We start from the raw sequence: 20,633 nt of genomic DNA, 5'->3' as shown, positions 1-20,633 counted from the left end.
CTTTCTAACTTCCTCTTCGACACCCCAAATACCTTCTTCAGCACGACCAACAGCACTTCGTCATCAAACATTTCGGAGTCCGTGATCCATGAGTTTTTGGATTCCCTATCTACTTCAGAGAAGGATTCAGAGGGGGATGTTATTTCTTTCCCCTCAAAGGGATCATCTACTTCTTCGACTTCAGCGAGAGCCCCTCCACCTCCCACCTCAGAGGGGGAACCTACTCCACATGAAGTTCTTCACCCATCCTCTACTTTCTTGAAGTGGCTGTCTTCGATCAGTTATCTCTTCTACTGATACCCAGGATCTTCAAGTACCACCTAGATCGGGACCTCAGAGGTTCAGCCGCGACTTGGTGACGAGGCCTTCATATTCCTTCCAGCATGGATACACGAAGCTAGTAGCTTCTCTCTCGAGGTTGAGTTTCAGGCTCTCCAATTCACTCTATCTATTGTTCTTTACTACAGGTTACCTTTCAGGTGGAAATCTTGGATCTTAGGGATCCTCTACATCTTTTTCCTCCTCTTCTTCTCGCCTTGGTCACTTGGTCAGTATGGAGTCATCTCCCGAGATCAAATACAGGCATATCCTTATGGTTCTTGGCACCATACAAAGTCCGATATTCCTCCTATGCGTTGCATGTTTTCATCATCTTTGTACTAGGGCGCTTGGGCAAGTGAACAATTTTTCCACAAGGGACATTATCCAAGTGGCACTTCCTGCATGAGCATTCTTCAGCATGTAGCATTGCATCTCCACACCTCTCTTCTCTTGTTCCCCTTTTTTGGGCCTAAGAGGGGGTGTTGAGAAACCCTTCATCCGCAGGCGTTTTTGCGTTTTGCGTTTAGGGTTTGCAGCCCCAAAAAGGGGCGCCATCCTAGACTAACTATGCCTATTTATAAGCCACTCTCTCATTCATTCCTTACGGCTAATTCATTCATTCTGTCACTTCTTCTCTCTAGCCTCTCCACTACCCTCACACCCCTTCAGGAGGACATTGTGGTTTGTGGTTCGTGGCTATCTTCATTATCTTCCTTGTGCTACGGCACCCTTGTTCCCTTGTATCACATTCACTCCATGATTCAGATCTTCATCATTCAATTGATCAGAGTTTCTTCTCTCTTCTCTTCTCTTCTCTTCTCCATGTTTGCCGAGTTCACTCCATGTTCCTCCCCACAAATCCTACTCTCGCGCTGGTTCGTCATCTTTTGACAGGGGGTGGATGGGTGGGTGGGTGGATGTGCGTGCAAGGGATGCTTGGCTTCTGTGGTGGGGTGTGTTGTTGCTACGGAGAAAAACAAGGATAACCAAATATCAAGGGAATTTATTATGGAGCATAAAGCTCTCAACTATGAAGCCGTTGTACCATGGGACTGGGTAGATCACATCCTTCATGGAGACAATGAGGAAGTTGTCAACTAGCTCCTCTACCGCACCCATGGAGATGAGTTGAACCACAAAGATGCCTTGCCCCATCAGCATCGTCTCTACTATCCACGAAGTATCAATGTGCAAAGTGGAGTGGAGTCAACCCTGAAGCTGTGCCTTAGACGAAGTGTTCTACAACTTGTCCAAAGCTCATGGTCTTCTCCAACTTCTCCATGGCGCAGATGGACAAGCGTTGTTCCTTAGTGACGAGTGATGTGTAAGGCATTTGACTAGGGAGAACCCATAAAGTGCTTCGACATCAGATTAGAGGTTTTCATTGCAAGTCTACACTAAGGCCCTTCCAAGAGTGCCACTAAACAACCAGGGTGAATGTTGCTATGGAGAAAAGGAGCACCTTGTATACACCTATTTCAATCAAGGTGGAAAGAAGCGCAGATAGAACAGAAGGGGAGTAAAAGCGTATGGCAACATGTAAGTGGAAAGGGGAGCAATGAAGGGAGGCAAGGTAAAAGATGGTTTGTGATAGACATGCCCTTCTAGAGAACCGCATAGAACATACAACTTCCTATGAACAAGATGGAGTACCACCAAAGCATCCTCGCAGAATGTGCAGGGGTATTTTGTGGGATATTTTAAGAGAGGGGGGACATGAGCGGTTCATCACAGCGCAAAGCATTTGTTGTATAAGCATCAAGGCTGAACCAAGTCAATGGGAGCAGGAGAGTATAGCCAGCAATGCCCAATACTAGAGGCAGTGGTTGAGGGGAGCCACATGCAAGGAGCAATGTGGCAACATAGCTAGCAGGCGACAGTGTTAATATGTAAGATGGGTGGTGATGGCAGTATCACGAAAGGCAACTCACTCATCACTTGCCATTTGAACTACCTTGTTTGGAGTTTAAGTTGAACACATATAGCTTTAATATTTCATAATATACCACTTAGGCAAAGTTACATGCCTATTTTTATCAAAATGGACATCAATGAATTTTTAAGAAAACACATTCATTTGCAACATCTGGGTTTTACCAAGCAAGTGAAACAAGCATAGCTTACTTCCTAACGTTTATTGCTTTAATACTTACGTTTCAAACTTAGAAGCCTTGATTAAAATAGGTATATACAAGCCATGTGTGTACACGAACGTTTCATGATTGGAAATGTGGATGATGCACCAAGTGTGTACATGCATGGTCGTGTGCGTATGCATGTGAGTGCATGCATCCACATATGTGCATGCATTTTGCATTCTAGGAGCTATATGGAATCAAGCCTTGCATAAAAAAAGCAGCACATCTCTATGCTAAAAAGTCTTGTTTCTCTATCCTTTGAGGTTGGATTTCATCAATGGAATAATTATGCAGGTTTTGTGATGTTCCAAAGTGTTGTAGTGTCTGAATGTGCTTATAAAATCTATCTAACTGATCTTCTGCATTTTAGGTAGTCAAAAGCTGAGCTAGAGCAGAGAGGAGAAGAGAAAAGAACAGGGACTCTTCAGGCAACCAGTCTTCACTGCACCACTCACCATATTATGCAGGTTTTGTGATGTTCCAAAGTGTTGTAGTGTCTGAATGTGCTTATAAAATCTATCTAACTGATCTTCTGCATTTTAGGTAGTCAAAAGCTGAGCTAGAGCAGAGAGGAGAAGAGAAAAGAACAGGGACTCTTCAGGCAACCAGTCTTCACTGCACCACTCACCATATCTGCAAAGGAGACTAGCAGAATGGTCCCAAAAAGACAACCAAAGTCCACCAAGTGATGGAACTCCACCACTAGCCTACAAACTGCATGCCACAAGAGGGGAAAGAGATTCTACACGAGAAAGAGAGCAACACCAGGGCTAGCCAATAAGACAAGGAAGCAGCCCCTAGGATGAGATCCAGATGATGATCAAATTCTTTGATCATCATCTGGAAACTAATCAAAATTAATCCTCAAATTTTGGGCAATTGTAAAGGCTTTTGTACAGCCCCAAAAACAATATCTAATTAAAATCAAGTTCAAATACCAAAACCCAAAAAGTGTTGGCAGGACGATTGGCTCAAAAGGTTCTATAAAAGGACCCAAGTACAAGGCTGCTTCTCATCCCCAAATTCTACACTTTTACCACCATATTCTCAAGCATCCATCACCATAATCACTATTGTAAGCTGTCCCAATGACCCTGCCAACATAGGTACTTTAATAAATCAATGCACACAACTTGTTTACTGAAATTTTACACAAGCCTTCGTATCAAATGAACATGTTGCATCGTGCATAATCATTAAAAGATTGAATAACGTTGAGCAAACAATGAGAATTAAGCAAGTAACAAAGCTGCAATCTGCATAGAAAATACATACTAGCAAAGACCATGGGCCACGTGACATAAACCATGATGCCATCACAATATGAGTACATCATAGATAACATCAAAATGATACATCCCAAATACATGATGTCAAGAAAACTCATACTGCGGAGTGGCAAGTCCAAGACACATCGTCTAATCGAAAACCAATGCACATTATAGAATGATAGATCATAAAATTTGACACTACTTGGCACATGTATACGCATCATCTGAGGACCCTTGCTCCATCTCCTAAGGGGATGACGAGGAAGCATTTGGCTCTAGCCCTGGTCACGTGTAGTCCTCGCTCTGAACCTCCTCTAACAAGTGTCATGGACTAGTGTTGATAACTCCTCATAAAGCATGAAGTGGGCATGATGCTTTTGATGTGCACAATGCCTCAACTGAGGAATCTTCCCACTAGCATCTTATATGGCTAATTGCCCTCATTGTCGTCTTCCTCTCTTATGTGGTAGCCCCATTGAAAGAAATGGCATGTCAAATGCACAAAATGAGTAAGCTCTCTAGCTACATTCATAATACATTGCCTTTGAAACCATGCTTGGATACTAGCACTTTACAATGAACTCTTAGGTGAACTACAAGTAGGCAGTGGAGTTCTTTTTGTACTTAAATCAAACACAAGCCCAAATTCACTTCTTTTTTATGTCCCAATTTGGCTAGCCTCAGCTTGACTAGCTTGAACTATGTTAGTTTTGGTCCCCACCATGACAAGAGGATTCTTCCTCATGTGACCCACACCCCAATCATTTCGAGATCATATTTCAAGGCTTGCCTTTACATCCACTAATACATTTGCACAGGGTCTTGTATCGTTACCGGGCATACATTTTAAATTATCTTTTACACAGGATACACTACCCAATTTTTCCAATCCACAATAATTACATCTCCATTTCTTTGATCCGCTTGAGTCATCTATGCCAAAAGTAGAGTGACATGCCTTCAAAAGGGATCCGATGACATGATGCCTTGCAACCATGCACCCATTTTCAAAACTTTGAGGCAAGAGGAAAATAAGGTGTAAGAAAAAGATGAAGAAATGGATGGGAACACTTTGCAAGCTACTAAAGTAAGAATCAATCAATTCGTCATAGTCAAGCATTGCATTAGTTTTCCTCAACCAAGTCATACCCTATAATGGCAATCAGCAATTTCACCATTAAGGTGATCCACATATCCTCTCATAGAAAGATTATCCAATGATAAGACCACACAAATCACAATGCTTTTAAGCGTACATCATTATCTTAGCCCTATGATTGATCCCATATCTTGGAGAGAGAGAAGGTAGTAGTTAGATATGAGACCAAAGATAATGAAAATAGCCTAGCCTTTGGATAACTTTCATCTCCAAGCATTATTTTCTTTGTTTGAAGATGTACTTCATGTTTGGTGTCTACTTCACGTATGGATGGTCTTCCTTCTTTTATACATATTTTATTTATTTATTTATTTATATTTCTATTTGTGTGTGTGTGTGTGTGTGTGTGTGTGTGTGTGCGCGCGCGCGCGTGTACATTTGTCAACTTTCAACACTTACTTCGAAGTAAGATGGAAACTCATCGTGAATGGCTTCTAGAAAGCGGTGGAGATACAACATTGGTTAAAGTGCAAAAGCTTTTGCTGTGGTTCAGTCATATGTTAGCTGACTCAATTGAGGAAGGGAAAACAAAATTTAGAAACTATCAAGAAGCCTTCTAGCCACTACATGTGCTGCTGGAAAAACACCTAGCTAATTCCCTATACATACATGCATGCATGCATGTGTGCGTATGTATGTATGTATTCATGTATGTATGTATAATGAATACATACATACATACAGTCCCCTCTTCAAGCTTGTCCATAGCCCATCACATATAATAATTAATGCTGACATTACTTAACACTTATACATGCTCATTGGAAGTGGTTAAGTCAGCAAGCCCAACATGCAGACCTTGTCTAGCATGCCCAAGTTTTGTATGTGTTCTGCTTCACAATTGGCCTGCTCAACCCCAGATTTTCCAATTTGGTGAGCCTCACCCTAACAGGACCAACTATATTCTAACCAGCACCATAGTTGCCAAGAATTTCGGAAATGAGGAAATGGAAACACGTTTCCAAGTAAAAACTGAAGTTTCTGCCTCAATCCTCAACAACAAAACGGGAACCCCAAAAATATAGTGTGCATGTGTGTGTCTGTACTTGTAATACAAGCTACCGGTCTTTACATCATTACATGCCTACATTGCCATCCATACACATTACAGTCCAGTATTTAGTAGCTACTCACTCCTATTAAGAGTTAAGAGTTAAGAGTTAGTACTAGCTTCATAGTTACACAAAACTTTGTGTGACTCTATGCATCGTCTCACTATATAGATAGTCTTAATGAACAGAAACACGGTGCAAACACATGCAATAAAATTAGAGTTTGAACTTCGAAGACTAGAAACGAAAGCTGACTATCCAAAACACATTGGTTATCAGCCAAAAAGTGGATACTGCTTAAGCACTCAAATTATCTTTCCTTTTTCAAAAATCACAGAAAGATCACTTTATACAAGATCTGTACTATCACACATCCAAGTATATGGCAAAAGGTGTCAGAAATAGAATGCAAAGTCTTTATGCGTTTTCGCACAAGTGAGGGAGGAAGTACCTGATGAACTGTATCATAGTACACATCGTTGAAATTCAAGGCATGTGTAATACTGTCTACCAAACCACCAGAGGAGCCAATGTTGGCCTCGGCATATTCTTTGAAAGGAAATGCATATAGATGCCCAACTGCAGCCATTGCCATTTCAAGACATATTATGAAATTTTGAACATCTGCTGCATCATCTGAATTTTTTATCAAGCCTGACTTTGCAGCTAGGAAAACAAGCACCCCCTGTTCCAACGGCAGAATATCCAGCAGTCAATCACAATCCTTATAAGAAACTACCAATCTAAAGTAAACTCAGTTGAAACTTAGAAAAGACCTTGTGACCATTATACATAACTAACAAGACTCCAAATGGCGTACCTGCCAGTATGTGAGGAAGACAACTGATTTTATGATGATGAACTTAGGCACTGGTTTAAATGGTCGAAGCAGATCTTTGCAAGCCACATAAAAAAGCACCAAGGCATACAAAGCAAGAGAGTATGATATTGTGTATATGATCGTAACATATAAGTACCCTTGTTTAGCACTGAAATTTCCATCCTCGTATTTACCCTTGGAGTAGAGGAAAAAGGTAACTGCAACTAAAATGGGCTTCAAAATTACAAACTGTAACCCACCCTGTTTGCAACGCCGTATGAAACGCCTGTAACCATGAAAATTACTAGATTATTCATCTTCCCTATGGTAGCTTAGTTAAGTTTATTAGCCAAACCAAGGTTCAAAACATAAAAGTTTTCACAGTATTATACACAAGCTGTAGCATTAACCATGCTTTAAAAACAGTAGCAAGCATATTTATGGCATATATGAGAAAACAACATTTAAAATGACTCAAAAACCTCCACTTTTTGAATCTTTTGTCAATATGCCTGACCCCTTAAGAACCTAAGCTACATCAAACAAACGTTTCTTACAAGCCATGACCCAGTAAGGATGTTCCTTCCTCATCAGTTGCTGCTCCCACATTGCAAACATCTGATCAGGGTGTCTAGTGCATCAGGACTTCTAATCAAAAGACAGGAATTGTGGGCGAAATCACCCTTTTTGATCAAGGGGCAGTATATTGATGATTGCCTAGGTTATGTGAGGTTTAACCAGCAGCAACTATGACCGAGCACATATCAAAGACATAGAAGTGCAAGGACAGCATAGATAGCCATAAGCTTAAGGCTGATTCTGGACAGCTCAATAGGACAACATATACCTGACAAAAGCATGATACAAATGTTAAATAAGAATTTATTACTTGCTGGTCTGATCTGTAAATCAGGATTTCAGCAGTTGAACAAAGAAGAGAAGAGAGAGAAAAGAGTTGTGTGAACTGCACAATTCACCTCCCAGACTTGGCAAGTCCACTTTTGTGAAACAGTATATTAATCCTTAGCAAGTGTGGTACATGCCTACCACATCATCCACTTACTTGGCTCTAGCCCCTGAGCACACGCATTAAATGGATGTAACCCCATGCTTTGAATGGCTCAAGCCCTTGGTCAGACATGCCACTTATGTGTGCTATTAGTCATGCGCAACCCCCCCCCCCCCCCCGGGACCCAACATGCATCTATTCTATACTATGCACACGGTCACAACTCCTTAAAATGTTTCCCCCTAAGTGTCATATTTATTAATGACCACTTTTATTTACGTGACATTTTCTTTCCCGTAACAAGCTCTAACTTCAAAATGAAACCTTTTTTGAATAATGCTTGCATTCTCCCTATAAAGAAAGCTCTGAACGCAGAAAACACAAAAACCAATCGTACGACAAAGCACAAATTGATAAACAAAGAACACAATTAGGGTTAGGGTTGGGGTAACTGAGAGACAGTGAACACAATAAATAATGAAGTGAATGAATAATGAATATACAATACAATGCTCATGCAACAAACACACTATGCAGTGAATATTGAAACTCGAACTCTCGTATTTTTGGAATCAAGGCAAAGGTTATGAGTTGTAGAGTGTGTCGTACTCCAAATGGGTTCGGAATTGCAACAAAGGCAACCTCCATGTCGAATACCAACAAACGCAACTGGGAAAGACTCGATCTAATGTAGACAACGGTGCAAGAGAGAGAAAGACTAAACCCGCAGGTACCTAAGGAGAGAGAAAAGAAGGGAAGAAGTAGAATCTCATGAATAAAGAATGAATGAAGAAGAAGATATAGTACGATACTCAAGGAGCAGAGATGTCAAACGGCATTGACTCTCATGGGAGCAAACTGAGGGAGAAGTTCAGAGAGTGTACAGATCTTGAGTGCAGCAATACAACCACCAAATCTGATAAAGATGCAATTGATTGGAGCTGAGGGTAATAAAATGCAGCAAAGAAGGGCCAATCATGATGGAATGTGATTGAAAGTCTGATTTACAGTGTTGTAAAACTGGAAAACGACCTGCTGTAGATGCAAAATACAGATCAGCCTGGGGTGTGATGTGAAAACACAGCTGTCCTTGACCAAAAGGTAGGGTCACAACTGATGAGAACGACTAAAAGCAAAGACCTGGAAGCAGTCAACTGGCTGGAAACACATCGTGGCTGCATGAAAATAGTTTGCTTGGCTGAAGAAGTGGTCCAACCAAGAATTGAATAAGTCACATGATGATGGTGAATGCTAAAGATGCTAGTAACCAGGTCATGGCAGCTGAATCAGCGTAAAGATGCCTCCAAACGGCAGCAAACTACTAGAAGAAGGCTGGTAATGATGATGGAGTAGCAATGGATGCAAAGTGTAGGAAAAGGAATCAAGGGATGAAAGGAATGAAGAGTGATCTGCACACCAAGTCCCTTCTATAAGAATAGATGGAGCTAGAAGATGTCTTGTGTGTGATATGGCCTGCACCTGTCCAAAGTATCCTACCTTCTTGGGGCCGTTTTAGTGAGTCTTAAGTTTGAGCTCATCTTCATGTACTAAGGTAGAAGAAAGAAGGTGTTAAGATTGTCTACAAAATGTAGCCAATAAATAGACTACTCCATTTGTGGCCAATGTTTCCATCAAATGGTACAAAACTTTCCTTTAAAAAATTTTGCCAGTGAAAGGAATGTTCAAACTAGTGAGTCAGCATGGATGAAAGTGGAACAGCCAACAAATGATAGTATGTGCTTGATGATATGGAAGCTAGGAAAGAGACCAATTGTTACATCCTTGGACATCTTGACGTGCACTAGGATCACATCATAACCACGTCCTCGAGCTAAAAAAGGTGCGTTACACATTAAATCTCATTAAAACTGCCCCAACACTCAAAAATTACCAAAGTTTCTATGTCCCATGAGCAAACACCCAAAATTTGGGAGAATCCACATCTATAAATAAGTACGAGGCTCCCCTCCAACCCACTTGTTCCATCCCTGTTTTGCACATTTCAGCCATGATCTCTCTTCACCATGCAACCAGCCATCACCTTACAGACTACTGCCATGCCTTCCACATCAATTAACAACCTATCTACAGCTGGCTGCTGCCCTCTGCAGCCTCCATCAGCTGGCATCCTGTCCTAGAGCCCAAAACTACTGCACTTGCTGTGAGCAGGCTGCCCTAATGTCCAGCTCCTCCTATGCCTGTTTCCACCCTGCATTTGCTGTTGCAGCAGGCCACCTTGCATCAGATTCACATTCCTCAGCTGTGACCAGCTGCGCTCCTTTTCAGCAATATATTTCTGCACTTACCAGTTCCAGCCCTCCAAACTGTTGCATTTTGGTTTCCGACCTGCTGTCCTTCCATTTCAACATTGTCTCAACTTCAACTAGTGGTTATAGCACTCAAAGTCCATCAAAGAGGGACGTCACTCTTCAACTACTCCCTCAACCCCCTCCCATGAGAGTCATTGGCTATTGGACAGCTCTGCCTTTGGGCATCTTGTACACTCTTTCATTCATTTACAACATTCATTCATTAGTTATCTTTCTTCTCTGTTTGTGTTTTTCCATTTTGGGTGACCACAAAATGATGTGCACAACAAGGCCTTGAGTCCTATTCATAGGACTCAGCTGCCCTAACCCTTAAGTCCCCTTAGTGCATTCGCACTAAGTCAGTTCATAGAGCACTGTGACCAATGCTACAAGAGCACCTTGCATAGAACTATTGCCTACAACTCCTACTATCATTGAGCTTCATTGTCTTGAGCTTATTCAGCATGTATGCACTCTCTCTCCAACTTCTGAGATCTCTCCTAAAGACTAGACTTCAAGTCACCAAATGAGTCCCTCTTTTGGCAACCCCCTCTTTCATCAATGCTTCAAGTCACAAAATGGAATAAATGACAGTTTTCATAGTCTCGAAGAACAAAAACTTAGATATGCTTCATACTATCACAAAGTAACTGCAGCTTGTCAAACCTTGACAGAATTTTTTGGTTGTACAAGGATCGCATACTAAAAAGAATAAGCAACTTTTTACATTGTGAGATCCACACTTCCACAACCACCCCTTTTCATCAGTTATACTTTGCACTAAAAACCTAACCCACAACTACACCTTTTCATCAGTTATACTTTGCACTAAAAACCTAACCATTTTCCTCTGCAATTTGATTGAAAACATCCCAATCTTCATATGCGGTGGTGATCAGCACTATCTTCTTTTGTCATCTAGGATAGTCCATGTTTAATAGTTTAAAATACTTATTTGGTGGGGCTGCTTTTCATGGGTGGGTATGTGAGCCCACCTGCACAATGAGAGGGAGGGGTGTAACTTGGACACAAACTATCATGTGCATGACAAATTTGGCTACACTAGGGAAGTTTTTAGACTTGCACTGGCATTATTAAGGCAAAGCATAGTGAAGTATTAATAGTTATACGAAATAAATTTACTGTGTAAAAGTAAATTAAAACATCATTAAGAGCAACTCAAGCACAATTACCCGTCAAGAGGAATGGCAGGCAGACAGCATGTCATCAAGTGCCATGATGGCTTGAGTAACCGCCCACTTAAGCTAGTTACTACAGCCCCAGGTCCTCCAACCCAAGCAAGGCACAATGATAAGAAATTGTAGATGACCCAAGCTTCATATCTGCACATAAACACGTTCCGTATTCACAAAGATCTGAATCATGAATGGACCTCTATAAGGCTGTAATATTTGTTCTATATTTACGATCCATCACATGTATCTTACATGTCCCTTATAGAGCTGAAGTAGATTGATTTGTCTCTCATGATAAGAGAGAAGAACGACATCATAGCATACACCTGCACCCATAAAAGTCACATGTTTACTTTTACTTCAGATCTTATTATTTCTCATAAACTTCTCCCTGACAACATAAGACCCAGAATCTGTAAAAATTGAACCAATTTTTAAACCTAGTTAAGAAGCCAAAAGATGAAGACTGCAAGAGCAAATATTAAACATACCTACAAGAGAATGCACAATGCTTGTTCCTACTGCAAACTGTAGCAAACAGCATTTGTGGAATCTGATTGCTAAGAGGCCATGAGTACAAACAAGTGTGAGCAGAGTACAAGTGCCATGAAGATGGAAGTGGGAGTCAACCTTGCATACCTACATGCTAGCCAAGCTGGTAAGATGGGCTAGCAGAGTAAGCAGCTCATTAGGCGGTTGCATGGCAGGGCACCACATATTGCCAAAACCAATACCCATTATTGCAGTTGTTGTGATCCCGACAACATTACTGTGATCACAGCAGGTAACCAAAGTAGGCATTCTTGCCATTGTTCTAGCCATCAGAATCATCACCAAGTTCATAACCGCCCCAACCTTACAGTAGAATGATAAGTTTGTCATGTCTATCTTTGAACTGACAGTATGCTATTTACACTCCTGGACACAAGGGTTGAGACTATACCAACAGCATGGCCTTCTCTAAAGGCAAGCATTGTCAAATATTCCTTCACTGCTTCTAGTTCATCAAAATAACAAAGTCTGGCTCCTATGGATAGCATGCAGCAATATTTCTTTAAATTCCATCACAAACTGCACCTCATATAGGAACTTGGGATCCAGCTCCTCTAGGGGATACTTAGGTCTAGACCATGAACTCCATCTAAGGTCCCATATCTAAAGTCGGATGAATTTTTCAATGCTCAAAAGCTCCAAATTCAAAGCCACAAGCCAACTACTCACTTAAATACTTTTCTCATAATTTATATGTAGTCATTAGGCAGCTTAGAAGGGATTCCACTTACTAGGATTGCCCCAGATGAATTAAGGCCATGATGCAATTTGGGTCGTGGTAGACCAATTTGACAAAAATGGCTCACTTGATGCTCACAAAGAAATTGTTAAAAGCCACAATTTGTCTAGCCTCTTTGTTAAGCACCTGTACAAACTATATTGTCTGCCAATGAAAGAGCCTATAACCATGATCCCAACTTCACTAGCAATTTCTAGCAAACAGTCTTCTAGAAATTGGGGACCACCTATTAGAAGTGGAGCAACAATGGAAACATAAACATATGCTGTAATAAACTGCTGAAACACAAGACAAAAGAGTAAGGAAAAGAAAGAACACCGAAGAACACAATACAGATGAGAACTCAAATGTATGCTCGGGAAATGGAATCCATACATCCAACATGAGACAATCGCATACAACAATGAGTCACTGGCTGCGTGGGCACCGGCACTCACTCCTCTCCCCATTAGAAGATCCACGAGTGATGATGAGTGACTGACTGACTGAGGAGGAAGAGCTTGAATAAATAGGACAAAAATATGTCCTCAATATGATCAGGTCGGCCAGCAATAAATGCCCAATATGACCATAAAACGACACAAATAAAAATGCCTAAATATCCTAAATAATGTGCCCAGACTCTGCATGCATAGACTCACACATGAGCTAACATATCTACTAACACCACCTGCCTATGTCATCCTTGAAACACTCTCCAAGAAGGTATATAGATATACCACAAATTACCAAAAGACTCAAATATAATAAGCACCAGCAAATATACCTCAAATTACCAAAAGACTGAAATATAATAAGCACCAGCAAATATTATAAATTATCTTCAAGATATTGCAAACAATGCCAAATTACTACAAAGATAAGCAAAGGATATCAGTCATTTGTCTTACATCCGAACGTCCAAGTTAACCATGTGTTCCATGTAAGTTGTTTGAAAGAACAACTCGGACAAGGTAAGCACATATTCCCCATTGAGCATAGTTGCCAAAGGTTTCTTAAATGGGGAGAATGGAACAGGCTTCATAGGTTTCATATGAGTTTTGTAAAACTTTAGAAATGAGGTTTCATTCAAGATGGGAAAGAAACTATGTCATGCCATAAACATATAAACTACGACTCATGTAACATAGAAAAAAAAATAGATCGTGATTCATGACTCTATAAAATACCATGAACAATGAACAATTTGACATAATATCAATATGGACATGCACCATGGTCCATTATCCATGGCTAACATTAAATTTATTTACAAAAGAAGAGAACAACTTAAACAAATTCAGTGAAATCAATACCAACCATTACTAATAATCCATGTCAACTAGGAGATGACCAACATAAAATACAACAAATGCTATCACCCCCCCCCCCCCTAGATACTAGGGAGTGGTTGAAGACTCAATAATCTCATATGATGAAGCATAGAAGCCTAAGACAAAGGCTTCGCGAAAAGATTTGCTACATTGTCCCTCGTAGGACTATAGATAACTACCAGCTTGGAACTCTACAATGTGCTCCCAAACATAATGTTACTAGAGCTCAATGTGTTCCATGCAACCATAGACACCCAAATCTTTGCTAGAGCAAGAGCACTCTAGTTGTCCAAGAACAACACTATAGGACCTATCTATGGAAAGCCAGTATTGGCCAACATGTGGCAAAGCCATATGGCCTCCTATGCGATAGAACAAAGGGTATAGTACTCAACCTTCATTGAAGATAAAGCCATGATAGGCTACTTCTTGTTGCTCCAAGAGAGAGCTCCCTAATCCAAAGAAAAAGGAAATCCTATAAAGGAGCATCGAGTATCGACATCTCCAGCCCAATCAAAGTCACTGCAACATGCAAGAGTGGCTTCCTCTCCATACATGATCCTATAGGATCAAGTCCCTTGTGAACAATGCAAGACACATAGTGGGGCTCTCATATGAGTCTACAATGGAGTCTTCATAAAAGAAGACAATAGAGATACCACATAAGAGATATCTAGCCTTGTCTGAATGAGCCATATTAGGGAGTTGACGAGGCACCTATGACAGGTAGCATCTAGAAGGGAATCACCTACAATAGATAACTTGGAATCAAGTTCCATGAGGCATAAAATGGGCTTACATGAAGCCATACCAAACTCTTGCAAGAAGCTCAAAGGTGTATTTGGTTAAGAAACAAGATACCCTACAAAAGCTAATAGATCTCCAACCCGAGGAAGAAATGGAGGATCTCCAAATCTGTCATATCAAATTCATACCACAAAATGACCTGCGTATGGTCCACCTCTATGTGGCTACTTGTCAACATAACATCAGCCACATAGAATATGACAACACACTCCAAACCATCCAACTAAAAGTAGAAGTTGGGTGTAGTCTCACCAACGAAAGCCGCTCCGAAGAAAGAACCTATCAATATGATGGTATCGAGCCTTCAAAGCTTGCTTCAAGCTGTAAAGGGTCTTCCAAGCAAATACATCTCCTATTGTAAGATGCCATTCAAGAAGGTGGACTTCATGTCCATCTAATATACAAGCCAATGATGGTGGGCTACAAGAGTCAAAACAGCCCAAATAGTAGACATACGAGCCATCATAGCAAAAGCCTCTAAATAGTCCAACTCTATCCTTTGAGCAAATCCCTTGGCAACAACAAGTCTTGCCTTGTGCTTGTCCAAGGTGCCATCAGCCATGTATTTAGTCTTGTAGACCCACTTCATACCAATCACTTTCTACTTGACTATATGCAAAACCAACTCCCAAGTCTCATTACACTCCATAGAATCAAGCTCATCCTGCATAGCATGGTGCCAAACATCCTATGCCAAAGCCTCCTCAATGGTAGTAGGCTCTCTATCCTCTAACATCCAAGTCATAAGAATGTAATTCACACAAAGTGAACACACCTGCTTTGCTTGCAACCTGGCTAATCATCATGGGCCCTTCGATCTCTCTCAAAAAAGGATGTGTTACATCATTGGACATCTAGATGGGCACAATGGTCATGAAGTAACTTAATGAGAATGCATTAAGGACACCTCAACATTAGGACACCTCAACATTAGGGCAGTCAAGTATTCATGATTGTCTAATACCAATGAGATGTCCACCTAGAGTCTAGCTTGCACATGAGACTCCACAGAAAGCTATATCCACATTAGGGCAGTCAAGTGTACATGATTGTCTAATACCAATGAGACATCCACCCAGAGTCCCGCTTGCACATGAGACTCTACAAAAAGCTATGTCCACAAACATATGGGAAACAAGTATCAAACTCACCTCCCAATCATACAACCAAATAGGCTCACCCTTGAGCCTTGGAGTCAATCGCATACTAAGTCGCGACCTCATCCCAAGATCTGACATCCCATACCACCAACCCACACTATCCTAGTGTAAAGATGTATCAACCCACGGACCAAGAGTCTAAGAGTGGTGATCATGCAATCATGTGCACAATAGGTCCTAATCTTGAGGTGCCGACACATCAATACACTAGGCCTAAAAAACAAGCCAACGATGGTGCCCTGCAAGAGCCAAAACAGCCCGAATACTAGACATACGAGTCATCAAAGTGAGTCTCTAAATAGTCTAACTTTATTTTCTAAGCAAATCCCTTGGCAATAAGTCTCGCCTTGTACTTGTCCAAGGCGGCATCAACCGCGTGTTTGGTCTTATAGATCCACTTCATACCAATCACTTTCCGCTTGACTAGATACGGAACCAACTCCCAAGTCTCATTACGCTCAATAGAATCGAGCTCATCCTACATAGCAGAGTACTAAACATCCTATGCCAAAGCCTCCTCAATGGTAGTAGGCTCTCTATCCTATAGAATCTAAGTCATAAGAAAGTATTTCACACAAAGTGAACACCCTGCTTTGCTTGCAACCTAGCTGATTGTTGTGGGCCCTTCAATGTCTTTCGAGAAAGGATGTGTTACATCCTTGGATATCTAAATGGGTGCTAGTAGCATTGGGCACAATAGTCATTAAGTTACTTTATGAGAATGCACTAAGGATACCTCAAGATCACCACTCTTGAACTCTTGGCCCATAGGCCAATGCGTCTATACACTAGGATACAAAGGGCTGATGGTATGGGGTGCTAACCCTTGGGATGTGGTCAAGAGCCGATATGCTACTAGCTCCCAAGCTATGATGCGAACCTCTTTGGCTCTATGACTAGGAAGTGAGTTTGATGTTTGTTTCCAGTATATTCATGGATATAGCTTTGTGTGAAGTCGTGTGTAGGTTGAATTCTAGGTGGATGTTTCATTGGTATCAATGCATCAACATACGATTTAGCGCAAGATTTCATGACGTGCACGAAACCACTATTTGCTCACGGAACCATGATGCTTCACGACTAACAAGTACCCTTTTATCTAGTTTAGGGTGGTAGGGGGTGTACATGGAGCACATGTTGCAGGTGGTGGGTGTTGAGCTAAAAATTCATTACCCGCTGATTGGCTCGTTAAAACATGATTAAAATAGTAAATTACCAAAACTTACATTAAACGGGAAGCGGTTCTAGAGAGTTTCTATGTCCCACATGTAAAAGCCCAATTTAGGAGGATCCTTCCACATCTATAAATAGATAGGCTGCCTGCCATTGAACACCATCCTTCTGTGCAGGTTTCTCGCATTCACGTGCAAATTCCAGCTGTCAACGTTTTACCCGTGGCTATCCAATCCCTCCAGACTACTACCACATCATCGTTTTTCACTAGCCACATGTCCACTGCTGCCACCCATCACATCAGCTGCTGGCGACACCATTCAGTCCCTCCAAACTGCTGTGTTTGCTGATCAAGGAGGCTGCCCTGCTGTCTAGGTATCCACTCACCATCAAACAAAGTGTGTTTTGCAATGCACACCCCAATACGTGTCATTCGACACTCCACCAACTGTTTTGTTCAAATTCGGCAAAAGAAATACCGAAACCACAACCAAAGATCTCCTTTTCAAGATTGACAAAGAGACATTTCAAATCATGAAAAGTTATGGATAAAGTAAATCAAGTTCTTTCCATGCTTGAGCTTCCAAGCCACTAGAATATACAAAATATCTTTCAAGTAAGTTTGCTTAGACCTTATATCAAACCATACCCAAAAGGACCCATCATAGAAAAACCAAGGGGGAAAGAAACTAAATAAGTATTTGACTTAAAATAAAATTACGTTGCAAAATCCCTCAAAGATATGAAGCTTTTCAATTCAGGACAATTAAAGAAAAGCCAAAGGGCTATCACAAATCACAAGTCAATGAAAAAGAAACCTTACATCCTTCAATATAACATACGAATTAATTTAGTTGAATTTTTTTTCCTTTTTTTAAGTCAAAACATATCAAAATAAGATTTTGTGTATTATGAGTCGTTCCTTGATGAATCACACTCAATTTCGATACACATGGAGTTTACAAAAGAGAAAGTATTAGCTTCCACTTGTATGACTCAATTCAACACCCATGGCTAGGACTCACAAGCATCCATGTTGAACTTGCATACAAAACGTACCAATATCTAAAAGTGGGAGCTAGATCCGACTTCTTTTCCCATGCTATCTAGTTCTCTCCATAACTAAAACTTTTCATGTTATTGGATTGCAAAATCAAGCACTTCTATCACTTTCCCGTGTTTAGCAATTTCTATTAGTAGCAAATGAGCTCATACTTGATCTCTACATCGACAAATGAGAGCATCTTGCATCCCCAAATCATATCAAATAGAACCTAGCCACATGACAACACTAAAGTACCACATTGCAAATACCCATTACCATCCACCATCATCAATGACAATGCGTAGTTAGCATACAAATGATCTAGCTATCAATCAATGACATTAATTGCAAACTTGAATCGTCCCAATTTTACTAGTCTTCATAACAATGGCTCTATTTTATACTTTTCACTTGAAGAAATATACAACTTTGAATGATATAGGTTATATCCTCAAAAGGTCACCTGAACAAATGAACTTTGGGCACATCAAAACCCATAAAACAAGTAACAATTCTACTCAATCCAAATGAAGACACCTAGCAAAAAGGCTTCTAAGATGCAAAGCTACCGTGCAATTGGCAAATGCATTAGCATTCCATGATGGACTTTTCTTTCAAAAGTACCATGGTTCAAACCAAGAGAGCCGGAGATGGATGTGAACCCATGAACACCCTTAGGTTCCCCATAAGAGCAACAATTGTTTAAATCTTAGAAATCTTTGGTCATTAAAGTTACGTTGGTCATTAGTGTACTAGAAAGTAAGACATGCCAGCCACTTGCACCCTATATGAGCTACTAACATTGTACAAGTTCAATCGATTCATCTTGTATCCTGTTGGACTATAGCTCAAGTGTTACTTGGCACATTTCGTGGGAGTTATGCTGCTTGCTAGACTGTGAACAAAAAGTAGACGAGTGTCGCTTTGTGTCTCTCTCCTCTGGGCACCCCTCTTTCAGACTCTGCATTGTTCTGTATGCATTTCTTGGCTACAGCAAGCATTTAACATGATTCATTGTTTATCTCCCCTTCCAATCAATAGATATGATAACTGACAGTATTAAGTAACATCTATTTCGCCTTTTATGCTGAGCTGTTCAGCCACTAGACTTACGAAAAACACTCGTGCTCAAAGGCACCTAAGGGAAATGTTGCTAAAGCTTCTTGATCCTGCACTTGTTTACCCATGCTAGAAAACTTGAACAAAACGGACTTGTCATTGATGATGCCGTTTTAGTAACCTACGACGAGAGGCAGCACTAAAGCCCAAGCAATGTGACATACCGGAACCATAAAAATGATGCGCACTGTATACCGCTGGTAGGTTGGTTCTGTGTAATTTGTAAGATGCATGTAAATATGCCATAACGCCAAAACCACTGCTCCGCAGGTACATATTGCTGCTATTCCCACCGCCAGATAAGAGGTCATTTCTAGCGTTTCAGAAGAACACTTTCATAAAAGCTGGCTTCTTGACAAAGTGGCGCCAAGAAACTCGGTTTCCTAGTTGCCCTAACCTCAAGAATCGTACGAAGTCGTGATTAGAGAGAATGTCCTGACATCCTTTCCGTCTGATGCTCGGTGTGATCCCAGCTTGAAATGAGCGGCGCCACTTTATCCGGCAGAATATGCTTTCTTGATCTCGTATACGATCTGATAGACTGAAACCCCGTGCGTTCAAATGTGCTCCGACTGTTTTGTCGCGATCGAAAGAACTCTCTGTCTTTTAGAAGAGGCGGCCAGATTACGATACACATCCGCAGGATGTCCTGATTCCTGTACCATGCTCTCCCATGGGAGCGCAAGCGGGAGCTTCAACGAAGCTGCCGCGACCTTACATGGCAGATCTCGTCAGCAGCAGAAGCAGAAAGAAGAAATGAAGAAGAAGAGAAGCAGAAATGTGTGCTCTTATTCAGGTAGGTACAACTAGTTTTCTTCGTCGATCCTGCAGGCTGTGAACAAACAAACAGGCGAATGAGAAATGTAAGGAACCCCTTCGCTGTTGTACTTAAAGAAGCCTTCACACGCATTTGATACTCACACGATATCCACAAACTCTGGATACACAAGCCCGAATTCCCACGCCATTCAAATCTAAGCTTCCCCTCCTACAAAGAACACCTAGAAAAAGAGACATTTGCACCCCCGCAATCGCACATAGGCCGGGAGAAAGGGGCAGACAAAGTAAAGCACTACATACATCCCTCAACAAGACTACTCCTTTCTTACTAAGAGTTTCTAGGTAGAAATGCCAAGCCTAGCTCCTTGGTGCTAACATGAGATGTCTTTTATGTAGACATTCTTGACTCTGTAAGTAGTAGTCGATGAGAGAGGAAATCATGCACTGCAATTGACAGTTGTCAATAATCCTCTAGCAACCAAGTTGAACTCTAGACTTTTGGAAATTATGAGTGTAAATCATTATTGAATCGAAAATGCACAAACTTTCTTTTCAAATTAAAGTAATATCTAGTCCAACAAGTCCTTAATTTGAAAAACTGATGAAAAAACAAATTTAGGGCAACACCCTAGCACATGCCAATGTGCACTTCCTTTTTTGTAGCAAAGCT

At 41.0% G+C, this 20,633-nt stretch overlaps 1 protein-coding gene across 1 annotated transcript in view; it reads right to left on the bottom strand.

Moving 5' to 3' along the window:
• The window catches only part of LOC148013635 (uncharacterized), a 45,071-nt gene extending 24,949 nt beyond the window's left edge, over positions 1-20,122 (bottom strand). Inside the window, exons 1-6 of the mRNA XM_087667992.1 lie at positions 20,105-20,122; positions 19,348-20,015; positions 11,528-11,601; positions 11,273-11,422; positions 6,762-7,047; positions 6,393-6,626 (exon numbers count right to left, since the gene is read on the bottom strand). Of these exons, the coding sequence (XP_087524118.1) occupies positions 6,393-6,626; positions 6,762-7,047; positions 11,273-11,422; positions 11,528-11,601; positions 19,348-19,494 (891 nt within the window). The 5' untranslated portion in view covers positions 19,495-20,015; positions 20,105-20,122. The remainder of the gene's footprint in view (positions 1-6,392; positions 6,627-6,761; positions 7,048-11,272; positions 11,423-11,527; positions 11,602-19,347; positions 20,016-20,104) is intronic.
• Positions 20,123-20,633: the final 511 nt, after the last annotated feature.

The sequence above is a fragment of the Lygodium microphyllum genome, chromosome 26 (assembly GCF_053477565.2).
Source record: "Lygodium microphyllum isolate KBCC chromosome 26, Lygodium_microphyllum_v1.1.10, whole genome shotgun sequence".
NCBI lineage: Eukaryota > Viridiplantae > Streptophyta > Polypodiopsida > Schizaeales > Lygodiaceae > Lygodium > Lygodium microphyllum.
The sequence above is the reverse complement of the archived record's forward strand: the minus strand, read 5'-3'. Positions and strand labels throughout refer to the sequence as shown.